The sequence below is a fragment of the Mesoplodon densirostris genome, chromosome 3, assembly GCF_025265405.1.
Source record: "Mesoplodon densirostris isolate mMesDen1 chromosome 3, mMesDen1 primary haplotype, whole genome shotgun sequence".
NCBI classification, from domain to species: Eukaryota; Metazoa; Chordata; class Mammalia; order Artiodactyla; family Ziphiidae; genus Mesoplodon; species Mesoplodon densirostris.
Window position 1 is genome coordinate 41,667,149 of NC_082663.1, and position 22,337 is coordinate 41,689,485.

Consider the following 22,337-nt stretch of genomic DNA (forward strand, 5'->3'; position numbering starts at 1 on the left):
GATCCCACATGCCGCGGAGCAACGAAACCCGTGCACCACAACTACTAAGCCTGCGCTCTGGAGCCCGCGAGCCACAACCACTGAAGCCCACGTGCCTAGAGCCCGTGCTCCGCAACAAGAGAAGACACTGCAATGAGAAGCCTGCTTGCTGCAACTAGAAAAAGCCCGCCCACAGCAACAAAGATTCAACGCAGCCAAAAATAAATAAAATAAATGTTTAAAAAAATCAAACAAAGGCCATAAGGAAAGACAAAGGAGAGTATTATATAATAATAAAGGGATCAATACAAGGAAAGGATATTACACTTGTTAACATATACACACCCAATACAGGAGCACCTAAATATATAAAGCAAATACTAACAGACATAAAGGGAGCAACTGACAGGAACACAGTAACAGTAGGGGACTTTAACACCCCACTGATATCAAAGGACTGATCATCCAGACAGAAAATCAATAAGGCAACAGAGGTCCTAAATGACAGAAATGACCTGCTGGACTTAACTGATATGTATAGGACACTACATCCAAAAAAAAGCAGAAAACACATTCTTTTTAAGCATGCATGGAATTTTCTCTAGGCTGGACCACATACTAAGACACAAAACAGCCTCGAAAAATTTAAGGCGGTAGAAATTATATCAAGCATCTTTTATGAACATAATGGTATAAAACTAGAAATCATCTACAGAAAAATGAGAAAAACACAAAGATATGGAGAATAAACAACATGGTTTTAAAAAAAACCAGTGAGTCAATGATGAAATCAAAGAAGAAATAAGAAAATACCTGAAGACAAACAACAATGAAAACAACCTTACAAGATTTATGGGATACAGTAAAAGTAGTTCTAAGAGGGAAGTTCATAGTGATACAAGCCTTCCCCAAGAAACAAGGAAAATCTCAAAAAAAAACTTAACTTATCACCTAAAAGAATTAGAAGAAAAACCAACAAAGCTCAAAGTCAACATAAGGAAAGAAATAATAAAGATCAGAGAGGGAATAAATAAAATAGAGATCAAAAAACAATAGAAAAGATCAATAAAACCAAGAATTGGTTTTTTTTAAAAGATAAACAAAAGTGACAAACCTCTAGGTAGGCTCACCAGGAAGAAATGAGAGAGGACTCAAATAAACAAAATAAGAAATGAAAGAGGAGAAGTTACAACTGATACCACAGAAATACAAAAAAAAAAAATCAGTCAAAGCAATCTACAGATTTAGTGCAATCCCTATCAAAATACCCATAACATTTTTCACAGAATTAGAACAAAAAAACCCTAAAATTTATAAGGAACCACAAAAGACCCAGAACTGCTAAAGCAATCCTGAGAAAAAAAGAACAAAGCTGGAGGTATAACCCTTCCAGACTTCAGACTATACTACAAAGCTACAGTACTCAAAACAGCATGGTACTGGCACAAATACACACTCATAGATAAATGGAACAAAATAGAGAGCGCAGAAATAAACCCACACACCTATGGTCAGTTAATCCACAACAAAGGAGACAAGAATGTACAATAGAGAAAAGACAATCTCTTCAACAAGTGGTGTTGCAAAAGCTGGACAGCTATATGTAAAACAATGAAATTAGAATATTCCCTCACACCATACACAAAAATAAACTCAAAATGGTTTAAAGACCTAAATATACGACATGACACCATAAAAGTCCTAAAAGAGAACACAGGCAAAATATTTTTTGACATAAATCCCAGCAATTATTTTCTTAGGTCAGTCTCCCAAGGCAAAAGAAATAAAAAGTAAAATAAACAAATGGGACCTAATGAAAGTTAAAAGCTCTTGCACAACAAAGGAAACCATCAACAAAATGAAAACCTACAGAATAGGAGAAAATATTTGCAATGATGCAACTGACAAGGGGTTAATATCAAAAATATATTTATAAACAGCTCATATAATATCAAAAAAACAAATGCCCCAATAAAAAATTGGGCAGAAGACCCAAATAGACATTTTTCCAAAGACATACAGATTACTAACAAGCACATGAAACACCACTAATTATTAAAGAAATGCAAATCAAAACCACAATGAGGTATCGCCTCACTGAGTTATCACAGTCAGAACGGCTATCATCGAACAGTCTATAAATAATAAATACTGGAGAGGATGTGGAGAAAAAGGAACGCTTGAACACTGTTGATGGTAATGTAAACTGGTGCAGCCACTATGGAAAATAGTACGGAGGTTCCTTAAAAAACTAAAAATAGAACTACCACATGATTGAGCAATTCCACTCCTGGGTATATATCCAGAAAACAAGAAAACTCTAATTCGAAAAGATACACGCACCACAATGTTCACAGCAGCACTACTGATTACATAATAGCCAAGACAGGGAAGCAACCCAACAGATGACTGGCTTAAGAAGATGTGACATATACACACATACACATACAATGGAATATTACTCACCACACACACAAAACAAAATCACCATTTGCAGCAACATGGATGGATTTATGGAATCTTATGCTTAGTGAAATAAGTCAGATAGAGAAAGTGAAGTCAGAGAAAGACAAATGCTATATGATATCACTTATATGTGGAATCTAAAAAAATAACACAAATGAATCTATATACAAAACAGAAACACTCACAGATATAGAAAACAAACTTATGTTTACCAAAGGGGGAGGATGAAGGGGAAGGACAAATTACGAGTATGGGATTCACAGACACGAACTACTATACATAAAACAGATAAGCAACAAGGATTTACTGTACAGCATAGGGAATTGTAATTGTAATAACCTATAATGGAATATAATATGCAAAACCCCCCAAATCACTATGCTGTACACGTAAAACTAACAAAATATTGTAAGTCAACAATACTTCAATTTAAAAGAAAAAAGAACTATATGGAACTTATATACTAAGATCTACCAAGATAGTATATAGGTCGACCAAGCAAAAACTGGACCATTGGGCTTCCCTGGAGGCGCAGTGGTTGAGAGCCCGCCTGCCAATGCAGGGCACAAGGGTTTGTGCCCCGGTCCGGGAGGATCCCGCATGCCGTGGAGAGGCTGGGCCTGTGAGCCATGGCTGCTGAGCCTGCACATCTGGAGCCTGTGCTCCACAATGGGAGAGGCCACAACAGTGAGAGGCCCGCGTACCGCAAAAAGAAAAACAAAAAAAACTGGACCATTATTTAGTATAAAGATTTTGCAGAAAACATAACTTTATTAATGATAATGTTGCTTAAGCTAAAAAAAACTATCTGAAAATACTTTACCAAATAATCATATAATTTCCCTTTTTAATTGGTTGTGGGTACAATTTTATAACTAACATTATAACACAAAGCACCCTTGTTGCTAGCTTGCCTTGTTTTACAACAATTTTATGCTGATTTATATATTGATACAATACTAATAACTAATAAAATACAGTAAGTATTATGGTAAGATTATTGATTCTGAAATACTAGAAAGCTTCATATGATGAAATATCTTAGGTATTATCATTGAATTTTTAAAAACAGCATATTGCTTTTAAACTTTTAAAATCGTGTTTATTTAGCTTATTTTAAAAATATATAAATTCTAAAAATATATCATACCAAGAGTAACTGATAAGGACTTTTTACACCTTCCAGTTCCGCCTACATTCCCAAAACGCATCCCTGACACCAATGATATCACTGGGCATAGGGGTAGGGGGTTGGGGGCAGCCTCTGAGACAGTCACTGAGGAGGGACCACACCTCAATGTGAGTCAAGTTACAGTTAGAGCTTAGTCATAGAATAATATGTCTACCACAGGCATCTTTCCTTACATTTAAATTATTCTTCCATTTTTTCCCTAAAGCCTTTCTTTCCTCTATCTCTAGTTCCCGAATAAGCCCTCATCCTAAACACTCATTTATTTTGCTTTTTTTTCCTCTCTTGTTCCACTAGTGTAACGTTAAGAGTTTATGTTCAGTAAACTATCTTCTGGAGAAGAAAAATCAAAACATGATCAAAGATAAGAATTTACCAAGTTTAAAATTTAAGACTCTAAAAACCTAAGTGGTTTAATCATCGGCTGCCCAAAAGCATTCTTTGTTTCTTTTCCAAGATGATGATGATTCTTCATAGATTTCCTAAAAAAGCAGAACCATAATAAGAATTTAAAGGAGAGCATTTTAATAAATGCAAATATATCTGAATAAATCAGGCGGATGAATATCACAACTATTTATATCTGCTCCTCTTTTAACAATCCAATGGCCATTTGCATAAGGCATTGAGAGCAAACAAACGAATAAACATGCTCCCTACACTCAAGGACCCAGTCGAGTAGGAGAAACGACAGACAAGAAGCCTTAACAAGACAAGGGGCAAACACAGAAAGGAATAAACAATTAATTCCACTTGGGATCATGACAGGAGACAGCCTGGGCAAGTTTATGTAGGGAAGATGGAAGGTCTTTCAACATTTTTTCTTTCCAGACACACCTACTACTTCCACATTTCTAAATATGCGTTTCCAAAGGCCGAAGGGATATTTCCATTAGCTTTGAAATTAAGAGACCACCATAAAGGTTCCTAAACAGGTCTGAGCTGCATGCTGGTGGCAAACACCCTGTAAGTGTGTGCCCTACCCACCTGCCCATCCCTTGCCTGTATCACAGATGATCTCAAAGCATGGGCTGAAACCAGAACCAGACTAGAATTCAGATAATTTTTGAACAGAAAGGGAATAAGAATATATCACTTTCTCTTCTCACTCTCTAGTCAGATTCTATTTCTGAAGGGGTAGAAATCCTAATTCAATTATCCTCTGAACACCTGTACACCCTCCCACACTCTACAGACAGAGAAGTAAATAGAAAGCCCAGCCAGTTCTTGAAGCATCACAATGAGAGTATACCCCCAACTCCTACCCACTCCCTTATTTGGGGGACCTACCATCTCATCTACTTTGTCAGCTGGCTGTCCATTCTTTGCTCCAAGGCAAAGAATCTCTTCCAGCCAGGCTCACAATTCATTCTGGAATACTTTTCCTACCTTGCTCTCTCCAGGGTCTCATGGTCTATCAAAATTGTGGCAGCCTTGTTCACAGCAAAGCAACCAGATATCTGAGCTTCACTAAGACAGATTCCTTTCACATATCCTATCCTCTAATCCCTAAGTATCCCCTTATAACAATGGGTTTCAGTTTTTATCCAGAAAATATGGTCACTAAATTTCACAGGTGCTGGTTCAGAGTCCAATTTGCTCATCTCACCACTGGTCCTTCACTCTGGCCTTCTGCTCTACTGGGCAGTGAATCCATTCCTCAGCTTTGCTATCAGCCACAATGCTGTGGGCAATGTGAGGCTCTTCAGTGTCACTACACTTTTCTGAGAATACAGAGTGATCCCACTGTTGAGGTTACTCCACCAGGGGAGAAATCAGGGAGCTGGGCCTTTTCATATCTTCAGAATGATCTATTTAAGCAGGGACTTGTTTGCTTTTATTGATGGGTTTGATGTATGGACCGAAAACAAGATAGAATTTCCTACTTAGGTTTTTAAATCCACTTACTATGCCTTTTCTCCAAGGAGGCAATATCCCACTTTTCTTTTCCTAAAATGAAGGAGTTCTAGGAGAAGGCTCTTTTGCCTTGAGAAGTCTCTATTTTAGCCAGTGACTAAATAGCCATGCATTACTCCTGCTCTCCAAAGGAAAGACCCTCTAACTCAAGGGAATTCTAATATAAGGGATAATACTTCATATATGAGCCACTGGAACGTTCTAGACTAGGAATTCTAACTGTTACCACTTGTTGAGGTCTTCTCCAGGCCATGCATTCTTTGGGGCACATATTTTTCATGCTTAATAAATTTTGCAAAGGAGATTATTACATAAACATCCTATTTCCTAGAAAAAGAAAACAAGATCCTATAAAGTCAGGGAAGTACATACTCTGTATGTACTCTTCTTCCTTGTTCTTTAAAAATTCCTGAGAAAAATCATGTCCAAAGACAAAATTAGATATTTTCTTAACTTACCTTTTTCCATATGGGCACCTTGGCTTTTAAAGTATCAATGGCATAGCTCACAGCTTCGAGGGATGCAGTCCTATGGGCTGAGGACACAGCAATGATAATGCTTGCTTCTGACACTGGAACTAAGCTTTAACAAAATGAAGGAAAAAATTCATCATCTCCTCTGAAGCTACATGTTAAAAAATCTACTAGACATGTGAAAAAAAATAAAAATTCCAGTGAAGCATTCCTAGAACTAAATATCCAGTTCTGTTTTACCTAAACATCCCATGTAGTTAGAAAACAGTAATTCATCCCAGTTGCGTTTAGCAGGAGGTGCCAAGCTTGTGACTAATCTGTAAGCATGTATCCACTAAATTTACTGAATGGGCAACAATATGAAAAGTACCTCACTGATTCAACAAATATCTGATCAAACAAACAAGGCACAGTGCCAGGTAATGCCTAGAAATACAAACTAATCGCATGATAAATATAATGTAGAATTTAAAGTATTAAATAGCAATGAATAGTAAATAACAGAATTGATAACATTAATAAAATTATAGTTACCAATAACAAAGTAATAACTAATAGATGATAGATTTAGTCCCATTGCTGGGTTCTTTTCAAAGCCTGGAACTCCACTCTTCTTAGTGATACAAAACAGCAAACTAATCTAATGACCTTAAAAGGCTTTTACATCAAAAAAATCTCAGACTGTCATATAAACAGGGTACAGACTACAAAACAGTTCTGAAAAGGTCTCATGGCCTTTAGCACACATCAGCACAGGCTGTTGGGAACAGGGCCAAAGAATCTTGCACATTTGGACTTTGTTACAGCATCAGCCATGCTCCAAATGTTACAATGTAACAAGCAGCCTTAAAGGCACTGTCTGCCAGAATGATAAACAAACCTCCCTCTCAGGGTAACACAGGACGAAAATGAAAGATTCCAGAATCAGAATTAGTACAAAGGCGGAAAACACTTAAACTTTTAAACTGATAAAGGAAATCATACCCAAGCCGATGGAACACTGCTATGTGTTTGACTGGCCATTTCTGCCTAATGTCACTACAAATTTTTCTGACTTCATTTTCTGCCATTGGTAGATATGCTTCATACTCTAAGCTAATGACTTTTTTCCCTTCGAAGTTATTCCTTGTAGTTCCTAAAATTAAAAAAAAAAAATTACAAAATAAGCTTTCTTCCTACAGTAGAAAAAGCACACTAATAGAATAAAAAACAATTAGAATTTGACCCTTAAAAGGAAAATATTATGTTCCCAGGATTATCAGAATTCTCTCTGCTAATAATGACTTTTAGTCTACTTTTTTTTTGAATAGACAAGTAGCATACCAATTTGTCTAAAAATTACTTTGAAATTTTCTAAACACAAAAACTTGATTAGAAAATCAAGATAATCATCACAAAGATGAGGAAATAAAATGACACTGATTAGCCAGGTTTACTGAAAACATTCAAATGACAAACCAGTATATATTCCCTTTGTAACAATTAGAATTTGACCCTTAAAAGGAAAATATTATGTTCCCAGGATTATCAGAATTCTCTCTGCTAATAATGACTTTCAGTCTACTTTTTTTTTTTTGCCTTTAACATAGGTTAATTTGAAGATTACTAAAACAAAGCAAGAACTAAAAAAATTTCTACTCACCACCATGGGTAATCTTGGCTAACTGCTCCATATCTTAAAATCCTCTTACTATTAACACTGAACATGAGAAACACCTGCTAATTTCTACTGTCTTGTATAGTCAATAGATGCTATGAAAATTACAACTCACCTACAAATAGGGATACTGCACCACAGAATGGAGAAATCACCAGCTGTGAGACTTCATCTACTGAAAGTTGCTCAGATGTGAATTTTATTATATCTTTCGATTTCTCTTCAACTTTATTTATATCTTTCCTGGAAATAAAATATTACCAAACCTTTACATTGGTACTAGAGTAAAAACACCGAACTTATAGGCTATGTTCCAATTTATATATTTTTTCTACATTAGATGCATTAGGAGGCATGATTTGATCTGAATGATAAAAATAAGCAAGTGTAGGGCTTCCCTGGTGGCACAGTGGTTGAGAGTCCGCCTGCCGATGCAGGGGACACAGGTTCGTGCCCTGGTCAGGGAAGATCCCACATGCCGCGGAGCAGCTGGGCCCGTGAGCCATGGCCGCTGAGCCTGGGCGTCCGGAGCCTGTGCTCCACAACGGGAGAGGCCACAACAGTGAGAGGCCCGCGTACCGGAGGAAAAAAAAAAAAGCAAGTGTAAAATTTCAGCAAAACTCAGTAATTTTACAAATATCCCTAACAAATCAAGCATGATATAAAAAGGAACTCACCACTAACATGATCACTTAAAATGAAATCTATTTCATTTGCCAACGTATTCCAAACTCTGGAATTGCTACTCTTATCTCCTGCATCCACACACACATCACCTCTAACCACTGGATTACCAAGCACCACACCCAGAACTGCCTTTTTCTTGACCCAAAAAAGGAGGGCAAACAGAATGATGACTCCACAGGAACTGGGTTCATTTCATAATCAGGCACAACCTCAGTTAAGTAACTGAGGAAATAAAGGAATTGACTGCATGCCTATTCACCAGATGCTGTACAAGTCCTTTGCCATGCATTTCTCATTTCATTCATCAAGCATTTATTTCGTACTCACTAAGGGTCAGAGACTAAGCCCACACACTGGATACAGACCAGGGAACAAAAGACCTGGCTCCGGCGCTCAGGGCACTTATGCTAGAGGAGGAACAAAGCAATAAATAGGAATCACACATAGGGATAACTTATGGAAACAAACAGCGTTCTGAGACAGAGCATGGGGGCTGGGGAAGGTGTGTTTAAGATAAGAGGGCCATGCTACTGAAAAAAAGCCATTCAGATGTTACTGGATTCCAAGATGCTTCGACCTCCTGTACATGTCACCTGAGCTTCTTCCACTTCATCTTGCAATACGATACAGGTAACCCAAACACCGTCTGTGAACTTCAGACCACACTGAGCTCCCACAACTTGATTCTATAATAACATAGATTCTAAAGCTGCATGTTACAAATCCTGTCAAACACACTCAAATCATACACAATGCTGCTGAGTATCTTCCTAGTCTTCCCAAAGAACAGCTCTAACTATCACACACAAACACACACCTAAGGCAGCCCATTGTTTTCTGAATAAATTACAAACTCAAAAAAAAATAGTATTTTTCTATATCATGGTGGTGATATGGTGACCACAGTTTCCAAATAAAACTGAGATACATATCTAACGGAGAGTTATTTCCAAATAATAGGACTAAGAAAATCCAATCTCTATCAACATGCCAGGCAATTGGCTTTACAATATTTATTCTTCACTTCTGGGGCACTACCCTCCAGAAGAGTGGGGAAGAAATGGGCGAAAAACATAAATAAGCATCCTTGGCTTGTTCTTTTCTTTAATAAAACCAAAGTTTTGCCATCTAATATGATACTTACTTGATTTTGGAGAAAAACACTATCAAATTAAGAAAGTTTTCTTTCATTCCTAACTTATAAGAGTTTTCAATTAGAGATGATTATTAATTTCTACATTATTTATTTCTCAGTTGACAAATTAAGCCTCATTCTGTCTGCCTCTCCAGACTATACTAAGAAGTGTTCTTCAGTATGGAGAAGCCTTAAAAAACTAAAAATAGAACTACCATACAACCCAGCAATCCCACTACTGGGCATATACCCTTAGAAAACCATAATTCAAAAAGAGTCATGCACCACAATGTTCATTGCAGCTCTATTTACAATAGCCAGGATATGGAAGCTACCTAAGTGTCCATTGACAGATGAATGGATAAAGAAGATGTGGCACATATATACAATGGAATATTACTCAGCCATAAAAAAACAAAATTGAGTTATCTGTAGTGAGGTGGATGGACCTAGAGTCTGTCATACAGAGGGAAGTAAGTCAGAAAGAGAAAAACAAATACCATATGCTAAAACATATATATGGAATCTAAAAAAAAAAAAATGGTTCTGAAGAACCTAAGGGCAGGACAGGAATAAAGACACAGACATACACAATGGACTTGAGGACACGGGGAGGGGGAAGTGTAAGCTGGGACAAAGTGAGAGAGTGGCATGGACATATATACACTACCAAATGTAAAATAGCTAGCTAGTGGGAAGCAGCCACATAGCACAGGGAGATGAGCTCGGTGCTTTGTGACCACCGAGAGGGGTGGGGTAGGGAGGGTGGGAGGGAGATGCAAGAGGGAGGAGATATGGGGATATATGTATACATAGAGCTGATTCACTTTGTTATAAAGCAGAAACTAACACACCATTGTAAAGCAATTATACTCCAATAAAGATATTAAAAAATAAACAAATAATAAAAATAATAATGGGTTAAATTTTTTTAAAAAACAGAAATGTTCTTACACATTATCCTACTCAGACGTGGCTTACTTTATTTGGAAAGATGGAAAGATGACACGGGTCCTAGACCCACTAGCAATATAACTATAATAATAAAGCTGTTTTTTATACCTGGAAAATGGTAAGCGTTTTTCACGAAGAGTGATCTTTTTACTTTCCAGCTATGCAATTTTTCTACATTTCTCTGTGCCCAGAAGAGCTATTATCCAGTATTAATAAGCATATTTGTGGAAAAGTACACAGAGAGTCCAATAATAATCTGAGTTCAAATGTTGGCTCTGCCACTTATTAGCTATGTGATCTTAGACAAGTTTTTTAACTTCTCCCTCCTGCAAAATAGGAGTATTAAAACTCCAGTGTCTAGCGCTGTGCCCAACACAAAATCTCAATAAACCATGTTAAATCAATAGAATGAACAAATCAAGAGGACATTAAACTGCTTACAACCAACTGATGCAGAGATGATAGGTATTCATAAGTCCATCTGCACCAATAAAGAGTTGCTGCTTTACCAAGAGTTGGTGCAGACAGCCTTACAAAGAGTATACAGTTAAAGGAAACCATATGTAAGTTATTATCTGTATGATCCTTCTCCACAAGATTGGCTAAGAAAAACCTATCTCACATACCCAGGTGGCTCAAAAGCACTATCCTCCACTAATGGGGGGGATAATGGCAATTTCATCTCCTGATTGAAGCAGGAGGAGCTGATCTCCAAGCTCGACATATTCTTGACGAACAGCAAATATCACCTGATTTCTGACGTCAGCCAATCTGAAGGGAAAAAAGTATAATTAGATGTATCAATGCTGTTAGACCCCAAATCTCCTCAGCTGCAATCAAAATTACATAAATATTACTTTATGAAGCATCATCTGCAAAATCACTAATTAAACTCATATTTTGCAGAGAAAGGATATATCCACTGAAGAACATACTTATTCACCACAAAGAATGCAGTAAACTGCTAACAACTCTTTACTGGATGTTGGGTGTCTTGGGGAATTAAAGAAACAAACAAAAAAACACTAGACTGGAGACAACATTCAGACCAGGTCAAAAAAAAAATGACAATTTCTTAATCAGTACATGCCCTCCCCAGGAGCTTTCCATCTAAGCATACAAGTATATTAAGTATAGCATGAAAGGTTCCAAAACACCAGGTGCCTCTCAGCAGGTATAACGTTAAAGGTAAAGTAGGAAGAGGCCCCACTACGTTTCACTGATTATCAGGGAATTTTAAGAACTTAAAAAGATATGAAATCAAGAAGGAATAATTTTCTTTATGAACATACATTGTGGGCTGTCTTTTACACAGCACTAAGACTTCCAAGTTAAACATTCACACAATTTAAGTGACACTACTAATATACCTGGAACACGTTCAAATAGGCCACTTTTATATTTTGTTCCAAAAAAGACTCATTGAGGTACGAACAACAGCAGTAAAATGATACGTTTTCAAGAACCAGAAAAAAAATCAAATATTGTAAAAAATCAAATTCAGCAGCAGCTGTTTGTTATCTTTCATTTTTCTTTCAATCTTAAAAATTTATATTTTGAGTTCTCTAAAAAAGGGGCAGGACATAAAAGTTTAAAGTACACATTTTTAACAGGACACGTAACAATTTCATTTAACGTTACAAAAATGCAGAATCTACATTTTCAGTATTTTGTAAATTATAAAAGCAAATATAATCATGTCCCTTTGGGAGTATCACAGCTCACTGTGTTTTTTAAGTAAAATATCTTTAACCTTTATTAAGGAATTTTGCATTTTTAAATACTAGAACTTAAGTTTTCAGAAAAAATACAACTAATGATCCTTTTGACATTAAACATGGAAATCTAAGTTAACTTTTTCCTTTTATCATTTACTCACACATTTTTAAATATTAAAAAGTGTTAATCATATACATTCTGCAAATTTTTAACTACCCAGGATGGCGTGTTTCTAACTCATTCCACAGCTGCAATGCTTTTATTTCTTGTGGCACAGAAATGGTCTCTGAGCGAATTCCTGTTATTTCAGCACTTTCTGCAAAATACAACACCTCCACCTGAAAAGAAAGAAAATGTTTTTAACAATAACAATCCATAGTCCTTTTCTGACTGTCCACGCTGGGTTTTGTTTTTCAAATGTATTACTTTAATCAAAGACACTTTTTGTAAATTAGAAAAAATTAAAAGTGCCCATAAAAATTTCAGCATACCTACAAGTTCAAATTTTGAAAAATTTTTATGTTTTAAGTACAAGTCAGACTAATTTCCAGATGCTTTTTAGTTTTATAAATGTTATGTGTGCCACAACTAAAATCCTAACAATATCTTCTTAGAAACCATTAGGTTGGCCTTTAACATAAAATTCTAGCACCTTTTATACTTTAGCAGTGAACAAATGTCTGAGTCAAGAGATGAATTACACAAATAAATGACCAAATAAGTGAAAAACACGTCCTTCACGGTTGTCATATGACCTTTGATTCCAGTCTACATTACACTGAACCCAGCTGTCCAGAATTAAGTTATGCAACACACAAACCCTGATATTTACAAAAGCAGATGGGTCTGAAATACAGGATAAACTTCTATTTCCTAGGACAAACCTATGCAGACAGCCTGGTATCTAAGCGATCCGACCAAGTAAAATAACCCACCTGTGACTGAGAGCAAATCATTCTCTATGAAATAATCAGAGGCCTGCAAATAATCAAGGGTTCGCAAATGCACAGATGGAGCACATTTCATCAAAGAATTCTTAGTTAAGGGCATTTCTTTCTATATTGAAAACTTGTCTTCTTAGAAACGAACCATCTGAGAAGCAAGGGCAAATATCGCGGGTGCTTTAGAAACCAGCTGGTCTTCCAGGCCGTCACCTGCAAACAAGAGTTCGCGGAATGGACTTGACTTTCGTTGGGGAGACCAGAGCAAAGCCTCCGAAGTCGGGAGGGCCTGCCGCGGCGGTGGCGTCGCCGGGGTCTGGGCGAGCAGGACCGGGTCTGTGGAGGGGAAAGGCGAGGACAGACACAAGGCCGGCGAGCTTCCCCATTCTTACCTGGCACCGCGGTACCATCCCGCTAGCGAACCCTAGCCGGGTATCCTGCCGCGGAAGCCGAGGCGTCTGATCGACGCAGTACGCAGTGCGCAGTGCGCAGCGCGCAGCGCGCAGGCGCAACCTGCCGGCCCCCCTCCGCCCACATAAAGCATGCGCAGAGCTAACTCCTCCCCGCCGTTCTCCCCGCTTCGTTTGCGCAGCAGGCTCCTGGAACTTGGTGTTCACTCGAGTAGATAGGTCGCGGTGGTGGGCGAGAGCTGTAGGTGTCGCTAAACGGGAAAAGGGCTGACCACGCATGTCTTTAGCCTCAGCTGAGAGGCTGAAGTGTGGGAGAGCTGACCCCGGACTCTCCTGGACACCTGTCACCTCCGTTATAGAAGCTCGACTGTTTTCGCCGCTCAACTGCAGGGTTCTCTTTAACACTTTTTATCTACCAACCTTCTGCTTTATGATTACTGTTCCCTAAAGACTTAAAGCATTCAACGTATCTGAGCACTAGAACTGTATCACATTTACACTTTCCCTGTTTACTACCTGCTTAGTAATTTGTCCACACACCATCTAAAACAGCGGTCCCCAACCTTTTCGGCACCAGGGACCAGTTTGGTAGAAGACAATTTTTCCATGGAAGGGGGGGCGGTGGTTTCAGGATGATTCAAGTGCATTGCATTCATTGTGCACTTTATTTCTACTATTGTTACATTGTAATATATAATGAAGTAATTATACAACTCACCATAATGCAGAATCAGTGGGAGTCCTGAGCTTGTTTTCCTGCAAATAGATGGTCCCATCTGGGGGTGATGGGAGACAGTGACACCCCAAGTGTGTTGCTAATGTCCAGTCTCCTCCGTGATCTCGTTTTGGTGGCTGTCACTGCAGAAAACCCTGCTTCACAAAGACAGGATGTTGGAAATGCAAGCAGGCTTTTCAGCGCTTTTGTGGCAATCTCAGGATATTCCGCCTTGACTTTAATCCAGAACGTATGGAGATTTGAAGTTGTCTCAAACATAATTTTAAGGGCACCGTCATTTGTGATCTCAAGCAGCTGATCCTCTTCTAGCACGGACAAAGTTGATTCACCTGGCTTATTCACAAATGGGTCTCAGATCCATTCCTTCCCAGTTCAGGGGTCTTTTGTGGTTGGGAAGTAATGCTCAAAATCTTGAAAGCTGAGAGAAGTGATCATGCACCAGCTAGAAGAAAGAAGGCCCTGGTTCAGTCTCTCAAAATCTCTGCTAATGTTTGAAACATGTCAAAAATCCCAATGTTCACTCATCGCCCCCATAATTCCAGTTTGGCTTTGAATGCAGCCACGTTATATGCTGACTTGAACACAGCTGTCGTTCTCCCCTGAAGTGACAGGTTGAGTTGGTTGAGCAGGTTCAATGTGTCACACAAGTAAGCAAGTTTTGCGACCCATCTGTGTCACTGAAATGTGCTGCCAGGGGTGACTGTTTTTCTAAAAGAAATCTCTGGAGTGGCTCTCGTAACTCAGAAACTCTGGCCAGTGATCTACCTTTAGAAAGCCATCTCACTTCTGTGTATAAGAGAAGACGTGTGTGCTCTGTGTCCATCTCCTCACAGAGCTGCGCGAACAGATGTGAGTTAAGGGCATGTACTTTAATGTGGTTGATAATTTTAATCACATTCTGCAAAATGTTATTAAGTTCAGGTGACATTTTCCAGCTAGCCAGCATTCCTCTATGGATGACACAGTGCATAGAGTCACATTCAGAAGCGACCTCTTTGACCCGAGTAGTGAAACCAGAAGGCCGTGAAGTCATGGCAGCAGCTCCGTCCATGCATATACTGACACAAAATGACCAATTCAGTTTTCCTGATATGTAATCATTCAAAGACTTGAATAGTTCTGCAGCTGTGGTGTTGGTTGGCAACAAAAGTGCACATAACATATCCTCATGCACATCCTCCTGAAAAATAGATTACACAAAAACAAGCATTGTTGCCTTGTTGTCAACATCAGTAGACTTGTCAACTTGGATTGTGTACCACAGTGACTCATTAATCCTAACAATTGTGCCTCAATATCCTCTGCTATTTCATCAATTCATCTAGTTACGGTGCCAGCCGGAAGAGGAACACATGCCACCTTATGAACTGCAGCCGCTCCTAAAATTTCATGACAAATGTCCTCAGCAGCAGCAGGATCAACTCTTCACCAACAGTAAAGGGCTTCTTAGCTTTAGCAATGTGGTTAGCCATTAAGAATGATGCTCTCAGGGCAGACACATTTGATGAAGTGGTGACCTTCAGTAATTGCTTCTGTTCTTCGTGTTCACGCTTTTTTCTTTTGAAAAACTCCAAAGCCTTGTCTTTTAATGCAGGATGCTTGACCTCCATGTGGTGAAGCAGTTTTGAAGGTTTCACGGCTTTGTTGGATAGCCGGTCGCCACATATTATACAAAGCTGGCTTGGAGAATGTCAGTCACCTGTGGCAATGAACCTGTAATTTAAGTAGGACTTGGTATTTTCTCTTAAATGCAGCTTTCTTTTTGTTGGCCATCTTAGAGTCTTCTGCTGTCTCATCATTGGGTCTTTCCCCCTTTCCAAAGAAGCTCTCCAGTGATGTTTGTTTTTTACACATTTTGGGTAGGATTAGCTTGTGGGCTTACCAAAACTGTGACTGAGACAAGTGTGCAGTGCCGGAAAGAGGCACAGATGGAAGTGGTAAATAAAATAATGGGTGGGCCAAGCGCAGACTAAAATAAGTGTCGGATCCTGACTTAAAGCCTGCCACCAGGTGCAGCTTAATTGTCGTCACTTGCCACTCACTGATAGGGTTTTGATGTGAGTCTGCAAGCAGTTGATTTATTATGGTCTCTGTGCAGTCAAACCTCTCTGCTAATGATAATCTGTATTTGCAGCCGCTCCCCAGCACTAGCATCACTGCCTCAGCTCCACCTCAGATCATCAGGCGTTAGATTCTCATAAGGAGCTCGCAACCTAGATCCCTCACATGTGCAGTTCACAGTAGGATTTGCGCTCCTATGAGAATCTAATTCTGCCGCTCATCTGACAGGAGGCGGAGCTCAGGCAGTAATGCGAGTGATGGGGAGTGGCTGTAAATACACATGAAGCTTTGCTCTCTCAGCTCGCCCGCTGCTCACCTCCTGCTGTGCGGCCCAGTTCCTAACAGGCCACAGACCGGTACCGGTCCATGGTCCAGGGGTTGGGGACTCCTGATCTAAAATCTCCAACATTTTACCAACATAAACTATTTTAAATTGCATAGTTATGTGGGTATAAACTAGGCGGCCCTCCCCTTGGAGCTCACAGTCCTGGGTGTGAGACAGTCATAAACCAGTGATGGTAGATCAGTGCACCAAATGTAATACTAGGGGTACATGTTACATTTCATAGGGGTGGAAGGGGAGAGTGGCCGGTCACCTGAGGAGTGTGCTCTGGAAGTCCTCATGGAGGAGAGAGTTGCTTGAGCTAAATCTGCTGGAAAGAGCAGCAGCAAACAGCAGGGTGGAGGGTAGGGATGAGGGAATTTTACTAGCCTGTGCCAAGCCAGAAGGATATTAAAACAGCATAATGAGGTCACAGAAGGGCAAAAAGTTGGCAAGGTGGGCATGCCCCCTGCAAGGAAGTAGTGGGAAATGAGGCTGGAGATATCAAGTAGTAGCCCACAGCAGAAGAAATTGACAAGGACTAACACCAATGAATATTCTGGCAAAGTTGCTAAACGTCAAGGATAAAGAATTTTATTCCCATCCAGATAGAAAAACAGGGGAATGATGACAACGAACTTAGACTTGCCTGAAACATGTGATGCCAGAAGATGGTGGTGTGCAATATTTTATAAAGTCTGAGAGCAAAAGCATGACCCAAATTATTACATACAGCCAAGCTGGTGTTGACAAAGGGCAAACTGACACTCCTAAACCCACAAAAACTCAAAAATACAATAACCAAGAGCTCTTTTTTAAAAATTTCCTTCAGCAAAAATCCAGTCAATCAAGAGGGTAATCAAACTTTAAAACTCAGTGATAAGGAAGTTAATGGTTAAAAAAAAAAACTGGAGGTGAGATTTTAATCCCTTTAAATATAAAACAAAAACAATTGTGGGATTATGGTTATGGAAAAAAATGTAAGTGACATCACAATATTAAAAAAAAATAGAAACTGCCCCAAATTGGAACATGTAGTTAACAAAACATTGGTTCAAGCCTCTTAATAGTTCTCACAGTCTTGTTAAGTTTATAAGGGTATTTTAGGGGTGACTATGTCTTGTGAGTAGATAATCTGATGATTATTAATTCCTTCAGTTTCACTTCAGTTATTTTGTTGTAAATAAAATAAACTAAAAGTAAAAATAAAAGTGAAATTAGAGTAAAATTTGAAAAGAAGAATAGTATATAGTATAATTGCATTACATATATATTATATATATATAACTTTAACACCCAAAGAAAAGGGATGGAATAACATTCACCAAATAACAACAGTTACTGTGTCTGGGTGGTAGAATTGTGGATAATATAAAAAATTCTTTTGCTTCCTCTTGTAAATTTCTGTGTTGCTTGATTTTTAAAATATATTGAGGCCACCATTACCCTGACACCAAAACCAGAGAAAGATGTCACAAAAAAAGAAAACTACAGGCCAAAATCACTGATGAACATAGATGCAAAAATCCTCAACAAAATACTAGCAAACAGAATCCAACAGCATATTATAAGGATCATATACCATGATCAAGTGGGGTTTATCCCAGAAATGCAAGGATTCTTCAATATATGCAAATCAATCAATGTGATACACCATATTAACAAATTGAAGGATAAAAAACATACTATAATCTCAATAGATGCTGAAAAAGCTTTCAACAAAATTCAACACTGATTTATGACAAAAACTCTCCAAAAAGTAGGCATAGAGGGAAACTACTTCAACATAAAGAAGGCCATTATATGACAAACCCAAAGCCAACATTGTTCCCAATGGTGAAAAACTGAAACCATTTCCACTAAGATCAGGAACAAGACAAGGCTGCCCACTCTCACCACTACTATTCAACATAGTTTTGGAAGTTTTAGCCAAAGCAATCAGAGAAGAAAAAGAAATTAAAGGAATCCAAATCAGAAAAGAAGAAGTAAAACTGTCACTCTTTGCAGATGACATGATACTATACATAGAGAATCCTAAAGATGCTACCAGAAAACTACTAGAGCTAATCAATGAATTTGGTAAAGTAGCAGGATACAAAATTAATGCACAGAAATCTCTGGCATTCCTATACACTAATGATGAAAAATCTGAAAGAGAAATTAAGGAAACACTCCCAATTACCACTGCAACAAAAAGAATAAAATACCTAGGAATAAACCTATCAAAAGAGACAAAAGACCTGTATGCAGTAAACTATAAAACACTGATGAAAGAAATTAAAGATGATACAAACAGATGGAGAGAAATACCATGTTCTTGGATTGGAAGAATCAACATTGTGAAAATGACTACACTACCCAAAGCAATCTACAGATTCAATGCAATCCCTATCAAACTACCACTGGCATTTTTCACAGAGCTAGAACAAAAAAATTCACAATTTATATGGAAACACAGAAGACCCCGAATAGCCAAAGCAATCTTGAGAACGAAAAACGGAGCTGGAGGAAGCAAGCTCCCTGACTTCAGACTATACTACAAAGCTACAGTAATCAAGACAGTACGGTACTGGCACAAAACCAGAAAGATAGATCAATGGAACAGGATAGAAAGCCCAGAGATAAACCCACACACATATGGTCACCTTATCTTTGAGAAAGGAGGCAAGAATATACAGTGGAGAAAAGACAGCCTCTTCAATAAGTGGTGTTGGGAAAACTGGACAGCTACATGTAAAAGAATGAAATTAGAACACTCCCTAACACCATACACAAAAATAAACTCAAAATGGATTAGAGACCTAAAAGTAAGGCCAGAAACTATAAAAGTCTTAGGGGAAAACATAGGCAGAACACTCTTTGACATAAATCACAGCAAGATCCTTATTGACCCACCTCCTAGACAAATGGAAATAAAAACAAAAATAAACAAATGGGACCTAATGAAACTTCAAAGCTTTTGCACAGCAAAGGAAACCATAAACAAGATGAAAAGACAACCCTCAGAATGGGAGAAAGTATTTGCAAATGAAGCAACTGACAAAGGATTAATCTCCAAAATGTACAAGCAGCTCATGCAGCTCAATATCAAAAAAACAAACAACCCAATCCAAAAATGGGCAGAAGACCTAAATGGACATTTCTACAAAGAAGATATACAGATTGCCAACAAACACATGAAAGGATGATCAACACCACTAATCATTAGAGAAATGCAAATCAAAACTACAATGAGGTATCACCTCACACCAGTCAGAATGGCCATCATCAAGAAATCTACAAACAATAAATGCTGGAGAGGGTGTGGAGAAAAGGGAACCGTCTTGCACCATTGGTGGGAATCTAAATTGATACAGCCACTATGGAGAACAATATGGAGGTTCCTTAAAAAGCTACAAATAGAACTACCATATGACCCAACAATCCCACTACTGGGCATATACCCTGAGAAAACCATAATTCAAAGAGCCATGTACCACAATGTTCATTGCAGCACTATTTACAATAGCCAGGACATGGAAATGCCAGGACATGGGAATACCCTAAGTGTCCATCGACAGATGAATGGATAAAGAAGATGTGGCACATATATGCAATGGAATATTACTCAGCCATAAAAAGAAACACAATTGAGTTATTTGTAGTGAGGTGGATGGACCTAGAGTTTGTCATACAGAGTGAAGTAAGTCAGAAAGAGAAAACCAAATACTGTATGCTAACAAATATATATGGAATCTAAAAGAAAAAACAAAATGGTTCTGACGAACCTAGGGGCAGGTCAGAAATAAAGATGCAGACATGGAAAATGGAGCTGAGGACACGGGGAGGGGGAAGGGTAAGCTGGGACAAAGTGAGAGAGTGGCATGGACATATGTACACTACCAAATGTAAAATAGATAGCTAGTGGGAAGTAGCCGCATAGCACAGGGAGATCAGCTCGGTGCTTTGTGACCAACTAGAGGGGTGAGATAGGGAGGGTGGGAGGGAGGCTCAAGAGGGCGGGGATATGGGGATATACATGTACGTATAGCTGACTCACTTTGTTATACAGCAGAAACTAACACAACATTGTAAAGCAATTATCCTCCAATAAAGGTGTTTAAAAAAAGTAATATGTTTATTCTATAAATATTTATTGAGTGTTTATTGTTATTTAAGCACTGGGGATACACTGTGAACTATAAAAATAAGGTCCTTGCATCACGGAGCTTGCTTTCTAGTTAGAAAGACAGACTATATGTAAGAAAACAAATAAGGGTAGTTTATGATGAGTGATATGAAGGAAATGAGAAGGGGAGGAGCAGCGTGCACATTCGTTAGGATCAGGAGGGAAAGAACACTGAGCTGAGCTGAGACCTGAAGCAGCAGCGGAGCCAGCCTGTGCCGTGCTGGGGGAAGAGCATTCTAGACAGAGGCAACCTGGCTTCGGGGTAGGAAAAGACTCAGCACATTTGAAGAATAGAAGAGAGGCTAGTGTGTCTGAAATATAAGGGAGAGAGCCTGGTGGGATGATTTTTAAGAGATTAAAGGGAATCTGAACATATAGATCCTGGGAGGTCCTGAAAGCCAGTTTGGATTTTATTCCACTTTCATTAGCAAGACACACACAAACACACACACTTTTTCAGATATGACTGCATCTGCTTGGAGCCATTTGTGAGGAGCCTGAGCTCAAACAGTTCTGAAAAGGAAGCCAACAAAGCCTCATCCCTGGACACTTCACTTATGAAAAATAATAAATTCCTTATTTTGCTCAAATATCTTCTGTCATCATTTTAAGCTATTAAATGGTATCTAGCCCCAGGTTCCTTATCATATGTTTGGGCCCATTATCAGGAACTCTCCATGAAATGCTACTTAGCTTCAGTGACTTTAAGCAAGTTGAAGCCTGTATGCTATGTTAAAAAATAGAGAAATAGATTTTCAAATCTCAGTCCACATTTACCTTTTTATTAATTGTAGCAGAATTTATAGAAAGTGAAAATATCTCTCTGTGAGGAAGTTTGAACTGTGTGGTAGGAGATCTGTAGACATTTGACTCATATCTTTTAAGATATTTTTGGTGGTATTTGAATAGATGATGCAGTAGTTATTGTGTAGATTATTAGTTCAACACAAACCCATCTGGAATTGTTCATTTTAACAAATCACCCAATATTTCAAGCTCCTTTCTATATATCTGGCTTGTAAAGACAGATTGTAGCATCTACTAACAGCCTAGCAGAGAGCCTTGCACCTTGTAGGTGTACACAAAAATTGTTGATTAGGCTTTGTGATTGGATAGAATTATTTACAAAATATCACATTCTACTCGTGTAATTTTATTCACTGGTCAGAAACATAAAACCCAGCATAAAACTATATGTATTTGTTAGTTTTATTGAAGGAAATGAAAATCAAAAGAAACACTCCCCCTTGTGGTTAATTATTCCAATTGCAAATCCTTCACCTTACAAGTGGAAAGAAATTAGATACAAGAGCTTTTTGCAAATATGTTCTTTACCGACCATATTCTAAAGCCAATATAGAATCTCCCAGTTTCAGATGGTAGAGGAAAACCAGATCTCAAAGTTTCATTACTGTAAAATCTAGACATACACAACAAATTGGTTAAAAAACAGAGAAAAATGCCCCCAACAAGGGTTGATAACCAATGAAAAGCAAAGCTCCCTTAAGGAGTGCGGTATGGGC

General features: G+C 38.4%; 1 protein-coding gene across 4 annotated transcripts in view; it reads right to left on the minus strand.

The window, feature by feature from the left end:
• MOCS2 (molybdenum cofactor synthesis 2) overlaps positions 1 to 12,483 on the minus strand; it is a 40,508-nt gene extending 28,025 nt beyond the window's left edge. For 3 of the 4 annotated variants that reach the window (XR_009531444.1, XM_060092875.1, XM_060092874.1), the window contains exons 1-6: positions 12,393 to 12,483; positions 11,084 to 11,228; positions 7,797 to 7,924; positions 7,009 to 7,159; positions 6,010 to 6,133; positions 4,011 to 4,116 (exon numbers count right to left, since the gene is read on the minus strand). Coding sequence is in view for 3 of the 4 variants with exons in the window: in XM_060092875.1 (XP_059948858.1) it covers positions 4,048 to 4,116; positions 6,010 to 6,133; positions 7,009 to 7,159; positions 7,797 to 7,924; positions 11,084 to 11,181 (570 nt within the window). In the remaining variant the exon portion in view is untranslated. Of the gene's footprint in view, positions 1 to 3,180; positions 4,117 to 6,009; positions 6,134 to 7,008; positions 7,160 to 7,796; positions 7,925 to 11,083; positions 11,229 to 12,392 lie in introns of those variants that run through there. The other variant, XM_060092873.1, reaches the window with a different exon arrangement.
• Positions 12,484 to 22,337: the final 9,854 nt, after the last annotated feature.